General features: G+C 38.5%; 1 protein-coding gene across 3 annotated transcripts in view; it reads right to left on the minus strand.

The window, feature by feature from the left end:
- The window catches only part of EPM2A (EPM2A glucan phosphatase, laforin), a 115,909-nt gene that overhangs the window by 61,188 nt on the left and 38,871 nt on the right, over positions 1-15,850 (minus strand). For 2 of the 3 annotated variants that reach the window (XM_064291856.1, XM_003403975.4), the window contains exon 2: positions 1,499-1,673. In XM_064291856.1, the coding sequence (XP_064147926.1) occupies positions 1,499-1,673 (175 nt within the window). Of the gene's footprint in view, positions 1-1,498; positions 1,674-4,851; positions 4,895-15,850 lie in introns of those variants that run through there. The other variant, XM_064291854.1, reaches the window with a different exon arrangement.

Consider the following 15,850-nt stretch of genomic DNA (forward strand, 5'->3'; position numbering starts at 1 on the left):
AACAAATATGTTAATAAATAATAAAGTGAATGATGACACTCAATCTAGTTTATCTAGATTTTCACATGTTTATATGAATAAGATTTTCCAAGGAGACACTCATGTTGGCTTCACTGTTGGTTATTAGCAGAAAGTATACAAATACAGATCTAGGATATCTCAGTGCTGTTTGTTTGTTTGTTTGTTTTGTTTTTTATTGTGCTTTAAGTGAAAGTTTACAATTCAACTCAGTTTCTCATACAAAAACTTATACACACATTGTTATGTGATGCCAGTTGCTCTCCCTATAATGTGAGAGCACACTCCTCCTCTCCACCCTGTATTTCCTGTTTTCATTCAAACAGCTCCTGTCCCCCCGCCTTCTCATCTCACCTCCAGACAGGAGCTGCCAACTTAGTCTCATGTGTCTACTTGAGCTAAGAAGCACACTCCTCAGCAGTATCATTTTCTGTTTTATAGTCCAATCTAATCTTTGTCTGAAGAACTGGCTTCGGGAATCGTTTTAGTTTTGGGCTAACAGAGAGTTCAGGGGCCATGTCCTCTGGGGTCCCTCCAGTCTCAGTCAGACCATTAAATAAGTCTGGTTTTCTTACCAGAATTTGAGTTCTGCGCCCTACTTCTTCCCTGCCCCATCAGGGACTCTCTGCTGTGTTCCCTATCAGGGCAGTCATTGGTGGTAGCAGGGTACTGTCTAGTTCTTCTGGTCTCAGACTGATGGAGTCTCTGATTTATGTGGCCTTTTCTGTCTCTTGGGCTCATATTTTCCTTGTGTCTTTGGTGTTCTTCATTCTCCTTTGCTCCAGGTAGGTTGGGACCAATTGATCCATCTTAGATGGCCACTTGCTAGCTTTTAAGACCCCAGACAACACTCATCAAAGTGGGTTGTGAACATTTTCTTAATAAACTTTGTTATGTGAATTGACCTAGATGTCCCCTGAAACCATGGTCCCCAGACCCCTGCCCCTGCTACTCTGTCCCTCAAAGTGTTTGGTTGCATTCAGGTAACTTCTTAGCTTTGGTTTAGCCCAGTTGTGCTGACTTCCCCTGTATTGTGTGTTGTCCTTCCCTTCGCGTAAAATAATTCTTGTCTACTACCTAGTTAGTGAATACTCCCTTCCTCCCTCCCCACCTTCATAACCATCAAAGAATGTTTTCTTCTGTCTTTAAACCTTTTATTGAGTTCTTATAATAGCGGTCTCATTTTTAGCACTGTTTTGTTTTCTTTTAATCTACCATATAAATAAAAAGATTGGTAAACTACTTTCTGGTCAAAATACGTCGATTCCAGGGCTTTTTTTTTTTTTAATTCTATTAAAAGGATCCTTCACACCTAGAGCCAGAAAAGTTCACACACTGATTCTCTATACTTTATCTCCTCAAAGCATTGCAGGCCTATATAACCCTCCAAAAGGAGACACTTAAGGTTTGTAAATATTTTCATGCCCTAATGTTACATCTTGTCCTACTTCTATGATTATAAACACAGAACTATTTTTACCTTGAATAATGCATGGCTTGGTGGCCTGCAATATTAAAATAGAAGTCTGTTGTGTGCTTCATCTCATTGGTGTGCCCAGTAGCCTCAATCCAGTGTCCAATTGGGAGACAATAAACACCATCCACCAAGTTCTTTTCATTGTAAATGCAGCAACGGTCATGGTGCGGCCCATTGCCTAGAAATGACAAACAGAGCAATTAAATCGATGTTTTGCTTAAACAGCCTCAAAGTAGCTGATGCAAATTTAATAGTAAGGTGAAAATAAATACATAGCTGCTTACTCTACATATTTCAGTCTGAATAAAAATAGACTTGAGTGAGAGTGAAAGCAACAGAAATGTATAAGGAGTTACTGATGAAAGAGACAGGGTTCTGTTCTCCCTTTGAGTGCATGGATATTTCCAAAAGTGTATTAACCCTTTTTAAACTCCATGTTACCTCTTCAGGCCCTAAGACCCATTGTAGGTTGCCATGTTGCTGAAAAGGGTTTTTAAAGCCCTTAATTAATGTCCCTGTATATCATATGCTTTTATTTTTCTGGTATGCAAGTTTATGATTAAATCAGAAATAAAGTGTTTTAGTATCCCCTCAAATAGTGAACAAATAAATAAAAATAAACACATTAATAAATAATAAAACAAATGCCACATCCAACCTAGTATTTATGTAAAACAGTGTTTAGTATTATTTTCAAATGGGGAAACTCAGTCTCACAGGGATTTACTACCTTTCTCAAGGTCATAGAGCTAGTAAGTGCAAAGCCAGCAGTAACAAAACACCCCTTGTCCCCCAGCTTCCAGGCAACTGATACCTTCTTGCTGTTCTCTGCCTACTTCATACACACCAAGACACAGCATTCTCCTTCCAGGGAAGTGGATCAAAAGAAGCAGAAGGGAAGGACTGGTCTCAGAAAGCACTATTTGCCCAGTGTATACAAAACTAAGTTTATTAGGCCCTAAAACACAGTATTAACAGGATACAAACCACAACCAACAACATACAAACTCCAGAAGATAAGCTAGGTGACTGGGATCTTCTAAAAATTAAACACTTATGCTCATCAAAAGACTTCTCTGAAAGAGTAAAAAGAGAACCTACAGACTGGGGAAAAAAAAATTGGCTATTACAAATCAGACAAAGGCTACTAGAAAATATAATACCTCTACAACAAAAAGACAAATAACAATTAAAAAATGGGCAAAGGAAATGAATAGATACTTCACCAAAGAAGACATTGAAGTGGTCAACAGACACATGAGGAAATGCTCACCATCTCTAGCATTAGAAAAATGCAAATCAAAACCACAATGAGATACCGTCTCACCCCAGCATTACTGGAATGAATCAAAAAAAAACAGGAAATAACAAATGTTGGAGAGGCTGCGGGGAGATCGGAACTCTTATGCACTGCTGGAGGGAATGCAAAATGATACAACCATTTTAGAAAAAAATATGGTGCTTCCTTAGAAAGCTAGAAATAGAAATACCATATGATCTAGCAATCCCATTCCTAGGAATATATCCTAGAGAAGTAGGAGTCGTCACTCGAGTAGACATATGCACACCCATGCTCACTGCAGCACTGCTCACAATAGCAAAAAGATGGAAACAACATAGACACCCATCAACAGATAAATGGATAAAAAAAAAAACTGTAATACATACACATGATGGAGTATTATGCAATGATAAAGAACAACGATGAATCTGTGAAGCATCTCATAACATGGATAAATCTGGAGGGTATTATGCTAAGTGAAATAAGTCAATCACAAAAGGATAAATATTGTATGAGACCGCTACTCTAAAAACTCATGAAAAGGTTTACACACAAAAAGAAAGAATCTTTGATGGTTAAAAGGGAGAGGAAGGGTGGAGATGGGAAAACACTAAATAGACAATAGATGAGTAGTAACTTTGGTAAAGGGTAAGAGAGTACACAATATGGGGAAGCCAACACAGCTTATACAAGGCAATGTCATGGAAGCTCCACAGACACATCCAAACTCCCTGAGGGATGGAATTGTTGGGCTGAGGACGGTGGGGATCATGGTCTCGGGGAACATCTAGCTCAACTGGCATAACATAGTTTATAAAAAAAAATGTTCTACATTCTACTTTGGTGAGTAGTGTCTGGGGTCTTAAAAGCCTCTGAGTGGCCATCTAGGATACTCCATTGGTCTCACCCCTTCAGGAGCAAGGAAGAATGAAGAAAACTAAAGATACAAGGGAAAAATTAGTCCAAAAGGACTAATGGACCACATCTACCACGGCCTCCACCAGACTGAGTCCAGTACAACTAGATGGTACCCGGCTATCTCACTGACTGCTCTGACAGAGATTCCAAACCCAGACAGAGATAGAGAAAAATGTAAAACAAAATTCTGACTCAAAAAGAAAGACCAGGCTTGCTGTCCTCACACAGACTGGAGAAGCCCTGAGAGTATGGCTCCCAAACACCCTTTCAGCTTAGTAATGAAGTCATGCCTGAGGTTCACCCTTCAGCCAAAGATTGGACAGGCCCATAAAACAAAACGAGACTAAAGGGGCACACCAGCTGTCTTAGTCATCTAGTGCTGCCATAACAGGAATATCACGAGTGGATGGCTTCAACAAAGAGAAATCCATTTTCTCACAGTCTAGTAGGCTACAAGTCCAAATTTAGGGCATTGGCTGCAGGGGTAGTCCTTCTCCCTCCATGGGCTCTGGAGGAAGATCCTTGTCTCAATCTTCCCCTGGTCAAGGAGCTTCTCAGGCTCAGGGATCTTGTGTCCAAAGGACACGCCCTGCTCCTGATGCTGCTTTCTTGGGGTTATGAGGTCTGCAACTCTCTGCTTGCTTCCCTTTCATCTCTTGAGAGATAAAAGGTGGTGCAAGCCACACCCCAGAGAAACTCCCTTTACATTGGATTAGGGAGATGACCTGAGTAAGGGTGGTGTTACAATCCCACCCTAATCCTCTCTACATAAAATTACAATCACAAAATGGAGGACAAACACACAATACTGGGAATCATGGCCTAACCAAGTTGATAGACACATTTTTGGGGGGACATAAGTCAATCCATGATATCAACCCAGACTCAAGGACTAGAAGGCAGGAAGGAACAGGAAAGTTGGTAATAGGGAACCCAAGGTTGAGAAGGGGGAGCGTTGACATGTCATGGGGTTGTTAACCAATGTCATAAAACAACATGTGTACTAACTGTTTAATGAGAAACTAGTTTGTTCTGTAAACCTTCATCTAAAGTACAATTAAAAAAAAAAAAACTAAAGTTAAAATAAAATTTAAAAAACTAAGTTTATTAGTGGTTGCCAGAGGCAGGCAAGAGAGAGGAATAAAGGGAGACTTACTGCTTAGGAGACAATGAGCTTCTGCCAAAGGCGATGAAACAATCTGGAAAGGGATAATGGTGATGATTACACAACATGATGAGCACAATTACTGTCATTGAATTGTACATATGAAGAATACTGAAATGGTAAATATTTTGTTACATATACATTTCCCACACACACACAAAAAAACTATTTGCCTACTTCACAATTCTCCCCAGTATTGCCTAAACTAATATATAAAAAAAAAAAAAAAAAATATATAGTTCCTTTTAATCAATTTAATATAGATATGCTGTGGTGGTTGTCGTTACACGCTGTTGAGTCAGTTCTGATTATAGCGACCCCACGTACAACAGAATGAAACACTGCCTGGTCCTGCACTATCCACACTGTTGTTGGTATGTTTGAGCCCATTGCTGCAGCTACTGTGTCAATCCGTCTCATGGGTCTTCCTCTTTTTCACTGACCCTCTACTTTACCAAGTATGATATCTTTCTCCAGGGACTGGTCCCTCCTGATAACATGCCCAAAGTATGTGAGATGAAGTCTCGCCATCCTAGCTTCCAAGGAGCACACTGGCTGTATTTCTTCCAAAACAGGCTTGTTCGTTCTTCTGGCAGCCCATGGTATACTCAATATTCTTCACCAATACTATGACTGAAAGGCATCAATTCTTCTTCTGTCTTCCTTACTCATTGTCCAGCTTTTGCATACATATGAGGCGATTTAAAACAACATAGCTTGGGTTGTCAGGTACACCTGAGTCATTAAAGAGACATCTTTGCTTTCTACATATATTTATAACATGTTATATTATTGTCAGTACACATATACAAACCAAACCCATTGCTGTGAGTCAATTCCAACTCACTCTGTTGTTACGTGCCAGTGAGTCAGCTCTGACTCATAACAAGCCTATGTACAAAAGAAACATAGCCCAGTTCTGTGCCATGCTCACAATCATTGCTAAATTTGAGCCTATTGTTGCAGCCACTGTATCAACCCATCTTGTTGAGGGTCTTCCTCTTTTCCGCTGAACGTCTACTTTACCAAGCACGATGGCCTTCTCTAGGGACTGGACCCTCCTGATAACATGTCCAAAGTATGTGAGACGAAGTCTTTCACTTCTAAGGAGCATTCGGGCTGTATGTCTTCCAAAACAGATTTGTTTGTTCTTCTGTCGGTCTATGGTATATTCAGTATTTTTTGCCAATACCATAATTCGAAACCATCAATTCTTCTTTGGTCTTCCTTATTCTTTGTACAGCTTTTACACGCAAAGGAGAAGAGTGGGTTTGGTCAGGCACCCCTTAGTCATCAAAGTGACAGCTTTGCTTTTTAAAACTTTAAAGAGGTCTTTTACATCAGATTTGCCCAATGCAATACATTGTTTGATTTCCTGACTGCTGCTTCCATGGGTGTTGATTGTGGATAGAAGTAAAATTAAATCCTTGACAACTTCAATATTTTCTCCATTTTTCATGATGTTGCTTATTGGTCCAGTTGTGAGGATTTTTGCTTTCTTTTTTGAGGTGTAGTCCATACGGAAGGCTGTATTCTTTGATCTTCATCAGTAAGTGCTTCAGGTCCTCTCTGCTTTAGCAAGCAAGGTTGTATCATCTACATGTTACAGGTTGTTAATGAGACTTCCTCTAATTCTGATGCCTCATTCTTCTTCACATAGTCCAGCTTCTCAGATAATCTGCTCAGCATAGTTTGAATAGGTATGGTGAAAGGATACAACCCTGAAACACACCCTTCCTCATTTTAAACCACACAATATCTACTCGTTCTGTTCAAACAATTACCTCTTGGTCTATGTACAGGTTCTTCATGAACACAATTAAGTGTTCTGGAATTCCCAATCTTCTCAAATAACGTCCCATAATTTGTTATGATCCACATAAATAAAACACAGGTAAATATGCGTTTTTTACACAGGTAAAAATGTGTCAATAAAACACAGGTAAATGTTTTTCTGGTGTTCTCTGCTTTCAGCCAAGATCCATATGGCATCAGCAATGATATCTCTTGTTCCACATCCTCTTCTAAATCTGGCTTGAATTTCTGGCAGTTCCCTGTCACTGTACTTCTGCATCAATTTCTGAATTACCTTCAGCAAAATTTTACTTGTATGTGATATTAATGATATTTTCCTACAATTTCGGCATTCTGTTGGATCACCTGTCTTTGGAATGGGCACAGATACGGAACTCTTCCAGTTAGTTGGCCAGGTAGCCATCTTCTAAATTTCTTGGCATAGACAAGTGGAAATCTCCAGCACTGCATCCATTTGTTGAAACATCTCAATTGATATTCCGTCAAAATTCCTAGAGCCTTGCTTTTCACCACTGCCTTCATGCAGCTTGGATTTTTTCCTTCAATACCATTGGTTCTTGATCATATACTACCTCCTAAAATGACTGAATATGGATTAATTCTTTTAGGTACAATGACTCTGTGTTTTCCTTTCATCCCCTTTTGATGCTTCCTGCATCATTCAGTATTTTGCCCATAGAATCCTTCAATATTGCAACTCAAGACTTGAATTTTTCTTTGGTTCTCCCAGCTTGAGATATGCTGAGCATGTTCTTCCCTTTTGGTTTTCTAACTCCTGGCCTTTGCACATTTCATTATAATACTTTACTTTGTTTTCTGGAGCTGTCCTTTGAAATCTTATGTTCAGATCTTTCACATGATGATTTCTTTCGTTCACTTTAGCTACTCTATATTCAATAGCAAGTTACAGAGTCTCTTTGGTATCCATTTTGGTCTTTTCTTTCTTTCCTGCCTTTTAATGACCTTTTGCTTTCTTCATATGATGATGTCCTTGATGTCATTCCATGACTCATCTAGTCTTCAGTTGTTAGTGTTCAATGCGTCAAATCTACTCTTGAGGTGGTGTCTAAATGCAGGTGGGATATACTTAAGGTTGTACTTGGCTCTCATAGACTTGTTTTAATTTTCTTCAACTTCAACTTGAACTTTTATAGGAGCAATTGATGGTCTGTTCCACAGTTGGCCCATGTCCTTCTTCTGACTGATGATATTGAACTTCTTCATTGTCTCTTTCCAAAAATGTGATCAACTTGACTCCTGTGTATTCCATCCAGCGAGGCTCACGTGTATAGTTGTCGTTTATGTTGTTGAAAAGAGGTATTTACAATGAAGAAGTCATTGGTCTTGTGAAGTGCTATCATGCAATCTCCAGTGTCATTTTTATCACCAAGGCCATATTTTTCAACTACGGATCCTTCTTTGTTTCCAACTTTCACACTCCAATTGCCAGTAATTATCAATGCATCTTGACTGCACTTGTAATCAATTTCAGACTGCAGAAGTCGGTAAAAATCTTCAATTTCTCCATCTTTGACATTAGTGGTTGGTACATAAATTTGAATAACAGTAGTATTAACTGGTCTTATCTTATCATTGACAGTGTTATACTTCACGCATCACTCATTTGTCTGTTTTCCTACTGTGGTGGCTTGCATGTTGCTGTGATGCTGAAAACTACGCCACTGTTATTTCAAAACTAGCAGCATCATCCATAGTGGACAGGTTTCAGCAGAGCTTCCAGACTAAGACAGACTAGGAAGAAGGACCTGGAGATCTACTTCTAAAAAAAACTGGCCAATGAAAACCTTATTAATAGCAGCAGAACACTGTCTGATATAGTGCCGGAAGATGAGCACCTTGGGTTGGAAGGCATTCAAAAGATGACTGCCGAAGAGCTGCTTCCTCAAAGTAGAGGCGACTTTAATGATGTGGATGGAGTAAAGCTTTCAGGATCTTCATTCGCTGATATGGCATGACTCAAAATGAGAAGAAACAGCTACAAACATCCATTAATAATTGGAACATGGAATGTATGAAGTATGAATCTAGGAAAATTGGAAGTTGTCAAAGATGAAACAGAACATGCAAAGATTGCTATCCTAGGCATTAGTGAGCTGAAATGGATTGGTATTAGCCATTTTCAATTGGACGATCATATTGCCTACTATGCTGGGAATGGCAAATTGAAGAGGAATGGCATTGCATTCCGACTCATAGATTTAGATAACTATGTTATTTTTATTTAACACTTACTATGTGACCACTCCATTTGAAATCATTCCTTTGCTTATACTACCTAGTTTCCATATATTGTCATTAATAATACAATCATATAAGCAAAATAAATGTATGAGTGATGTACGGAAAGAAATCATACTTGTTACGAATATAAAAATTTAATTTGCTCCTTGCTGTGTTATGGATTGAATTGTGCACCCAAAAAATACGTACTGTAATTCCTAATCTCTATGCCTGTGGTTATCCTATTTGAGAATGGGTTGTCTTTGTGACGGTAATGAGGCAGGATTAGTGTAAGGTGCATCTTGAGTCAATCTCCTTTGAGATATAAAAGAGATTAAATGTACGCTAGAAGGAGAGATGGGGTACAATAGATGCCAAGACATGTGGAGATCTCCAAGGAACCAAGAAGCAGATGCTGAAGAAACAAGGACCTTCCTCTAGAGCCAAGGGAGAGAGAGAAAGCCTTCCCTTAGAGCCGGCGCTCTGAATTCGGACCTCTAGTCCACTAAACTGGAAACCCTGATGGTGTAGTGGTTAAGAACTACAGTTGCTAACCAAAAGGTCAGCGGTTTGAATCCACTAGGTGCTCCTTGGGAACTCTATGGGGCAGTTCTACTCTGTCCCACAAGGTTGCTATGAGTCAGAATCAACTCAACAGCAACGAGTTTTTTAGCCCCCTAAACTATGAGAAAATAAATTTGTTCGTTAAAGCCATTCACTTACGGGACTTCTGTTATAGCTGCACTAGATAACTAAGATACTCTGTCTTAAAAAATCTTTAACCTAAAGTTATTTGGCAGAAAAATCTCCAAAAAAGTTAAGCTATTAGGTCATTCTTCTGAATGTAACTCCCTTTCATCAGCTAGAAAGTCCAGGATGGCTCCCTTAATAAATCATCACTGCTCTTTCTAGGGCAGACAAACTCCTTTTTCTCTTGAGGGCTAGAAAGCACTACACCAACTACTCTATTAATCCTGATATTTAATACTTGAAAGCCAAACTATACTAGCAGTTCTACTTCTAACATATACCCAACATTCATATCAACTAGAATAAAGAAGAATACATACACAGATACATATGTGTAGCAGTACTATTTTAATAGCAAATGCTGTAAACTATATACGGTCATCTATTTGTTATTCAAATACATTTACTTAGTAACAACTATATGGCAGGCACTACAGTAGGTTGGAAACCCTGGTGGCGTAGTGGTTAAGCGCTATGGCTGCTAACCAAAAGGTCGGCAGTTCAAATCCACCAGGTGCTCCTTGGCAACTCTACAGAACAGTTCTACCCTGTCCTGTAGGGTCACTATGAGTCAGAATTGACTCAACGGCAATGAGTTAACGACTGTAGTAGGTCATGTTACAGATTCACGTCTTGACCATAAGAGTAATTAAAAAAAATAAAGAAAGAAAGAAATATTTTAAGTAGGCAGTTGGCAAGAGTAGATTTTTATTCTGGAAACACGTCTCTGTTTACAGAGTAATAAATGAAGTCAGGCACAATGAGATTAAAAACAGAGAGTCTATTCAGGAAACTCCCACAGTAGCCCAGGAACAAGGTGATGAAAGTTTGAAAATAGAAAGGAATGGGCAGATTCAGGAAGTAAAAGCAACAGGACTTGGTGATTAACTGAATATGAAAGGGGAAAGGAATCAATAGCAACACCTAAGCTTCTGGCTAATGTAATTCAATATACAGTGTTGCATTTACGGAGATGTGAAATCTCAAATAAGTTGAAATCTTTAAATGTCTCTGTTGTCCCTCTCTCTCTCTCTTTTTCATTTTTTTATTGTAGTAAATATATATGTAACAAATCATTTGCCATATCAACATTATTCACACGTACAATTCAATGGCATTAGTTATGCTTATGATGCTGCTCAACCATTGCCATTATCCATTTCCAAATTTTCCCATCACCGTTAACAGAAGTTCAATGTACCCTAAGCAATGAGATCCCCTTTTCTCCTCCCTCCCACCCACTCCTGGTAACCACTAATAAGCTTTATCTCTTGCCTATCCTAGATATTTCGTATAAGTGTAATCATACAATATTTGTCTTCCCTTTCCTGATTTGCAACACCAATGAACAACATGCTAAATGGGCAAAATATTGAAGTTGTCGAGGACTTCATTTTACTTGGATCCACAATCAACACCCATGGAAGCAGCAATCAAGAAATCAAAGGACATATTGCATTGGGCAAATCTGCTGCAAAAGATATCTTTCGAGTACTGAAAAGCAAAGATGTCACCTTGAGGACTAAGGTACACCTGATCTAAGCCATGATATTTTCAATCACCTCATGCGTATGCAAAAGCTAGACATAGAAAAAAGGAGACCAAAGAAGAATAGATGCATTTGAATTACGGTGTTGAAGAACATTGGACTGCCAGAAAAACAAACAAATATGTCTCTGAAAAAGTACAGCCAGAATGATCCTTAGAAGCAAGGATGGTGAGATTTCATCTTGCTCAATTTGGACATGTTATCAGCAGCGACGAATCCCTGGAAAAGGACATCATGCTTGGTAAAGTAGAGGATCAGCAAAAAAGAGGAAAACCCTCAACAACATGGACTGATGTGGCTGCAGCAATGAGCTCAAACACACCTACCACTCTGAGGATGACAAAGGACTGAGCAATGTTTCATGATGTTATACGCAGGGAGCCAGAATCGACTCAAAGGCACCTAACAACAACAACAACTCTTGATTTGCATTTAACCTTACCGTATCTCTAATATTACTATTATGCCAAGTTAAAACAGAGCCTAGACCCCCACTCTTACTAGGCTATAATGAAGTTATCTCAATGCACCCACCAAGGCGGTGTCAGAGAAGGCCAAGCAGAGAGCTGAGACTTTCAGAACCCTTCTTCTGTATTGTCAATGGAGACCATGTGGACAGGGTGGGCTTCTACCCCCACTTAGCAGTATGACAGGGTATCCCTCCCCCTACCCACTGAGGTGGTATCAGAGAAGGCCTAGTGGAGAGTCAGGACTTTTACTACCAGTTAGCAGTTAAGAAGTAACACCCTGTCAGTGTAAGCCATGTGGAGCAGTAATGAGAAACCCCATCCCTCTAGACCAAGGAAGTATCAGTGGCAGGCCTAGTGAGGAGCCAGAACTCCCAACATGCCTAGCAATAACAAAAATTTTACCCCCTTTTCAGGTATCAGTGGAGGCTAAGTAGGGAGCCTGGACTTCTACCTCCACATCACTAATGAGGCATCCCCCCATTCTCCTGTTGCAGCTGTGTCACAGGAATTCAGCTAAATAGGTTTAAATAACAGCAGAGTCTCTAATACCCAGTAGAAAGTCACTCATTATACCATGAACCAGGAAGATCTCAAATCGAACGAAAAAAATATAATTAAGAGATGCTAAACCAAGATGACAGAGATGTTAGAATTATTTGACCAAAATTTTAAAACAGCCATCATAAAAAATGCTTTCAACAGCCCACTAGAAACACATGTAAAACAAATGAAATATCAGAAATTCTCAGAAAATAAACAGAAGACATAAAGAAGAACCAAACAGAAGTTTTAGAACTGAAAAAATATAATAACTAAAAAAAAAAAAAAAAAACTTGGTGGACTGGCACAACAGCAGAATGGTGGGAACAGAGGAAAGAATCATCAAACTGGAAATGAAACAATAGAATTTATCCAATCCTAAAAGAGAGAAAATAAACTTAAAAAACAGAAACAAAAAGCAAAGTGTTAAAGACCTGTGAGACTATAACAAAAGATCTAACATTCATGTCATTGGAGTCCCAGAAGAGGAAAAGGGTGGAGTTGAAAAAGTATGTGGGAAAATTATACCTAAAAACTTCCCAAATTTGGTAAGAGGCAGAAACCTGCAAATTTAAGAAGCTGAGCAAACTCCAAACAAGATGTTGCTATTGCTATAGATGGTTTCCATCAGGCCAGCTCTGACTCAGGATGATCTTATGTATAACAGGAGAAAGCATTGCCTGGTCCTGTGCCATCTTCATGATTATTGGTATGTTTGAATCTACTGTTGTGGCTAATCTTGTCAATTCATGTCATTGAGGTTTCCTTCCTTTTCACTGACCCTCTGTTCTACCAAACATGATGTATTCCTCTAGTGTGTGGTCTTTCCTGATGACATGTCCAAAGTAAGTGAGCTGAAGTCTCACCATCCTCATTTCTAGCGGTATTCTGATTGTATCTCTTCTAAGGCTGATTTGCCCATTATTCTGGCCCATAAAAAAAAAAAAAAAAACCCTTGCTGTCGACTCATAGCAACCTTATAGGACAGAGTAGAACTGCCCCTTAGGGTTTCCAGAGAGCAGCTGGTGGATTCGAACTGCTGACCTTTTAGGTAGCAGCTGAGCTCTCGATAGTCTTCACCAACACCACAATTCGACTACATCAGCTCTTCTTCTGTCTTTTTTTTTCCTTTTTCAGCATTTAGATACCTGTGAGGCAATTGAAAAGACCACAGCTTGGGTCAGGCACCTTAGTCAAGGATAAACACAAAGTCATATTTTAGTTAAACCTCTGAAAACCAAAGCCAAAGAAAAAGTCTTACAAGTACCCAGAAAAAAATGACTACTTAGAGGAAAAACAGTTCTAATGTCAGTAAATTTCTCATCAGAAGCCATAAAAGCTAGACGGAAGTGGCATAACATTTTTCAAGTGCTGAAAGAAATCTCACATCTAGAGAAAATATCCTTCAGGAATAAAGAGAAAATAAAGATATACTCAGATAAAAAAAAGCTACAAGAACTTTTTTCTGGCTGAACTACCATAAAGGAATGGTAGTCCTCTACACAGAAAGAATATGATTGAAGAAGAAATCTTCAAACATCAGGAAGTAAGAATACAGTAAGCAAAATATGAGTAAATAAATTAGACTTTCCTTCTCCTCTTAAGTTACTAAGCAAAAATTATAACACTTTCTGACGTGGTTCTCACATATGTAGAGGAAATATTTAAGATAATTATAAATGAGGAAGGTACAACAGGATGAAAAGACAGGTAAGGTTTTTCACTTCACTCAAACTACCAAATGATGGCATCAGTCAACTGTAATAAGTTGTATATACATTTAGAGCAACCACTAACAAAGCTATACAAAAGGTTACACTCAAAACCACTATAAAACCCATTACCATTGAGTTGATTTCAACTCACGGTGACCCCATTTGTGTCAGAATAGAATTGTGCTCCATAGGGTTTTCAATGGCTGATTTTTTCAGAAACAGATCAACAGGTCTTTCTTTGGAGGTGTCTCTGAGTAGACTCGAACATATATCAAGATAAACCATATCCTGGACCTATTCCAACCTTTCAGTTAGCAGCCAAGCGCACATTAACCATTTGTACCACCCAGAAACCAAACCCACTCACTGCAATCAAGTCGATTCTAACTCGTAGCGACCCTACAGGACAGAGTACAACTGCACCATAGAGTCTCCAAGAAGCACCTGGCGGATTCAAACTGCTGACCTTTTGCTTAGCAGCCATAGCACTTAACCACTACGCCACCAGGGTTTCCGTACAACCCAGAAACCCCAAAAAAAAAAAAAAAAAAACCCTACTATAGATAAATTGGAGCCCTGGCGGTGCGATGGTTAAGAGCTTAGGTTGCTAATCAAAGTCAGCAGTTCAAATCCACTAGCCACTCCTTGGAAACTCTATATAGAGCAGTTCTACTGTTTTATTGGGTTGCTATGAGTCAGAATGAACTCAACAGTAATGGGATTTTTTTTGTTTCACAGACAAATTAAAATGGAATTCTAAAAACATGTTCAAGTTACCAATAGAACAGCTGGGGGAAAAAAAGAGGAAACAACTAAAAAACAAAAAAATAAAATGGCAGACTTAAGTCCTAAGACATGGATAATTACATTACATGTACATGGTCTAAATACATCAATTAAGGGACAGAAATTGGCAGACTGAATTTAAAAAATAAATAAATATACAGTATCTAGAAGGAGTTCACTTCAGATATCACGATACAGGCAAGTTGAAAGTAAAATGATGGGAAAAGATAGATCATGCAGATATAAATCAAAAGACAGCATGAGTCATCATGTTAACATCATATAAAGTTCAGAGCAAAGAAAATCACTAGAGACAGAGAAGGACATTCTATGGTAATAAAAAGTATCAATTCACCACAAAGATATAGAAATTCTAAATGTATACATACCAAACAACAGAGCTTCAAATATGTGAAGGAAAAACTGATAGAACAGAAAGGAGAAATAGAAAAATCCACAATATTAAGGGGTTAGGACTTCAGTATCCTTCCTTCAATTAACAGAACAACTAAACAAAAAATCAGCAAAGACAAAAGAACTCAACAACACCATCAGCCAACAGGATGAAATCAACATTTACAGACAACTCCACCCAACAACAGCAGAATACACAATATTTTAAATTGCATGTGGAACATATACCAAGATAAACCATATCCTGGACCATAAAACAAACCTCAAAAGTTTAAAAGAACTGAAATTATACCAAGTGTGTTCTCTTACCTCAACAAATTCAAATTAGAAATTCATAACCAAGAGATAATAGAAAAATATTTAGACACTTGAAAACTAAACAACATCCTTTCCAATAAGCCATAGGTCAAAGAGAAAGTCTCAGGAGAAAATAAAAAATACATCAAACTGAGTGATAACTAAAACACAACATATCAAATACATGGAACATAGCTAACGCTGTATTAAGAGGGATACTTAAAGGATAAAATGCATACAGCAGCAGAGAAGGGAAGTTTCAAATCAAAAAGCTAAGCTTCTACCTCAAGAAACTAGAAAAAGAAGAGCAAAATAAACCCAAAGCAAGCAGAAGGAAGGAAATAACGAAGATGAAAAAACAGAAATCAAAGAAACTGAAAAAAAAAACTACAGAGAAAATCAATGAAACAAAG

The sequence above is a fragment of the Loxodonta africana genome, chromosome 1 (genome assembly GCF_030014295.1).
Source record: "Loxodonta africana isolate mLoxAfr1 chromosome 1, mLoxAfr1.hap2, whole genome shotgun sequence".
In the NCBI taxonomy this organism is placed as follows: domain Eukaryota; kingdom Metazoa; phylum Chordata; class Mammalia; order Proboscidea; family Elephantidae; genus Loxodonta; species Loxodonta africana.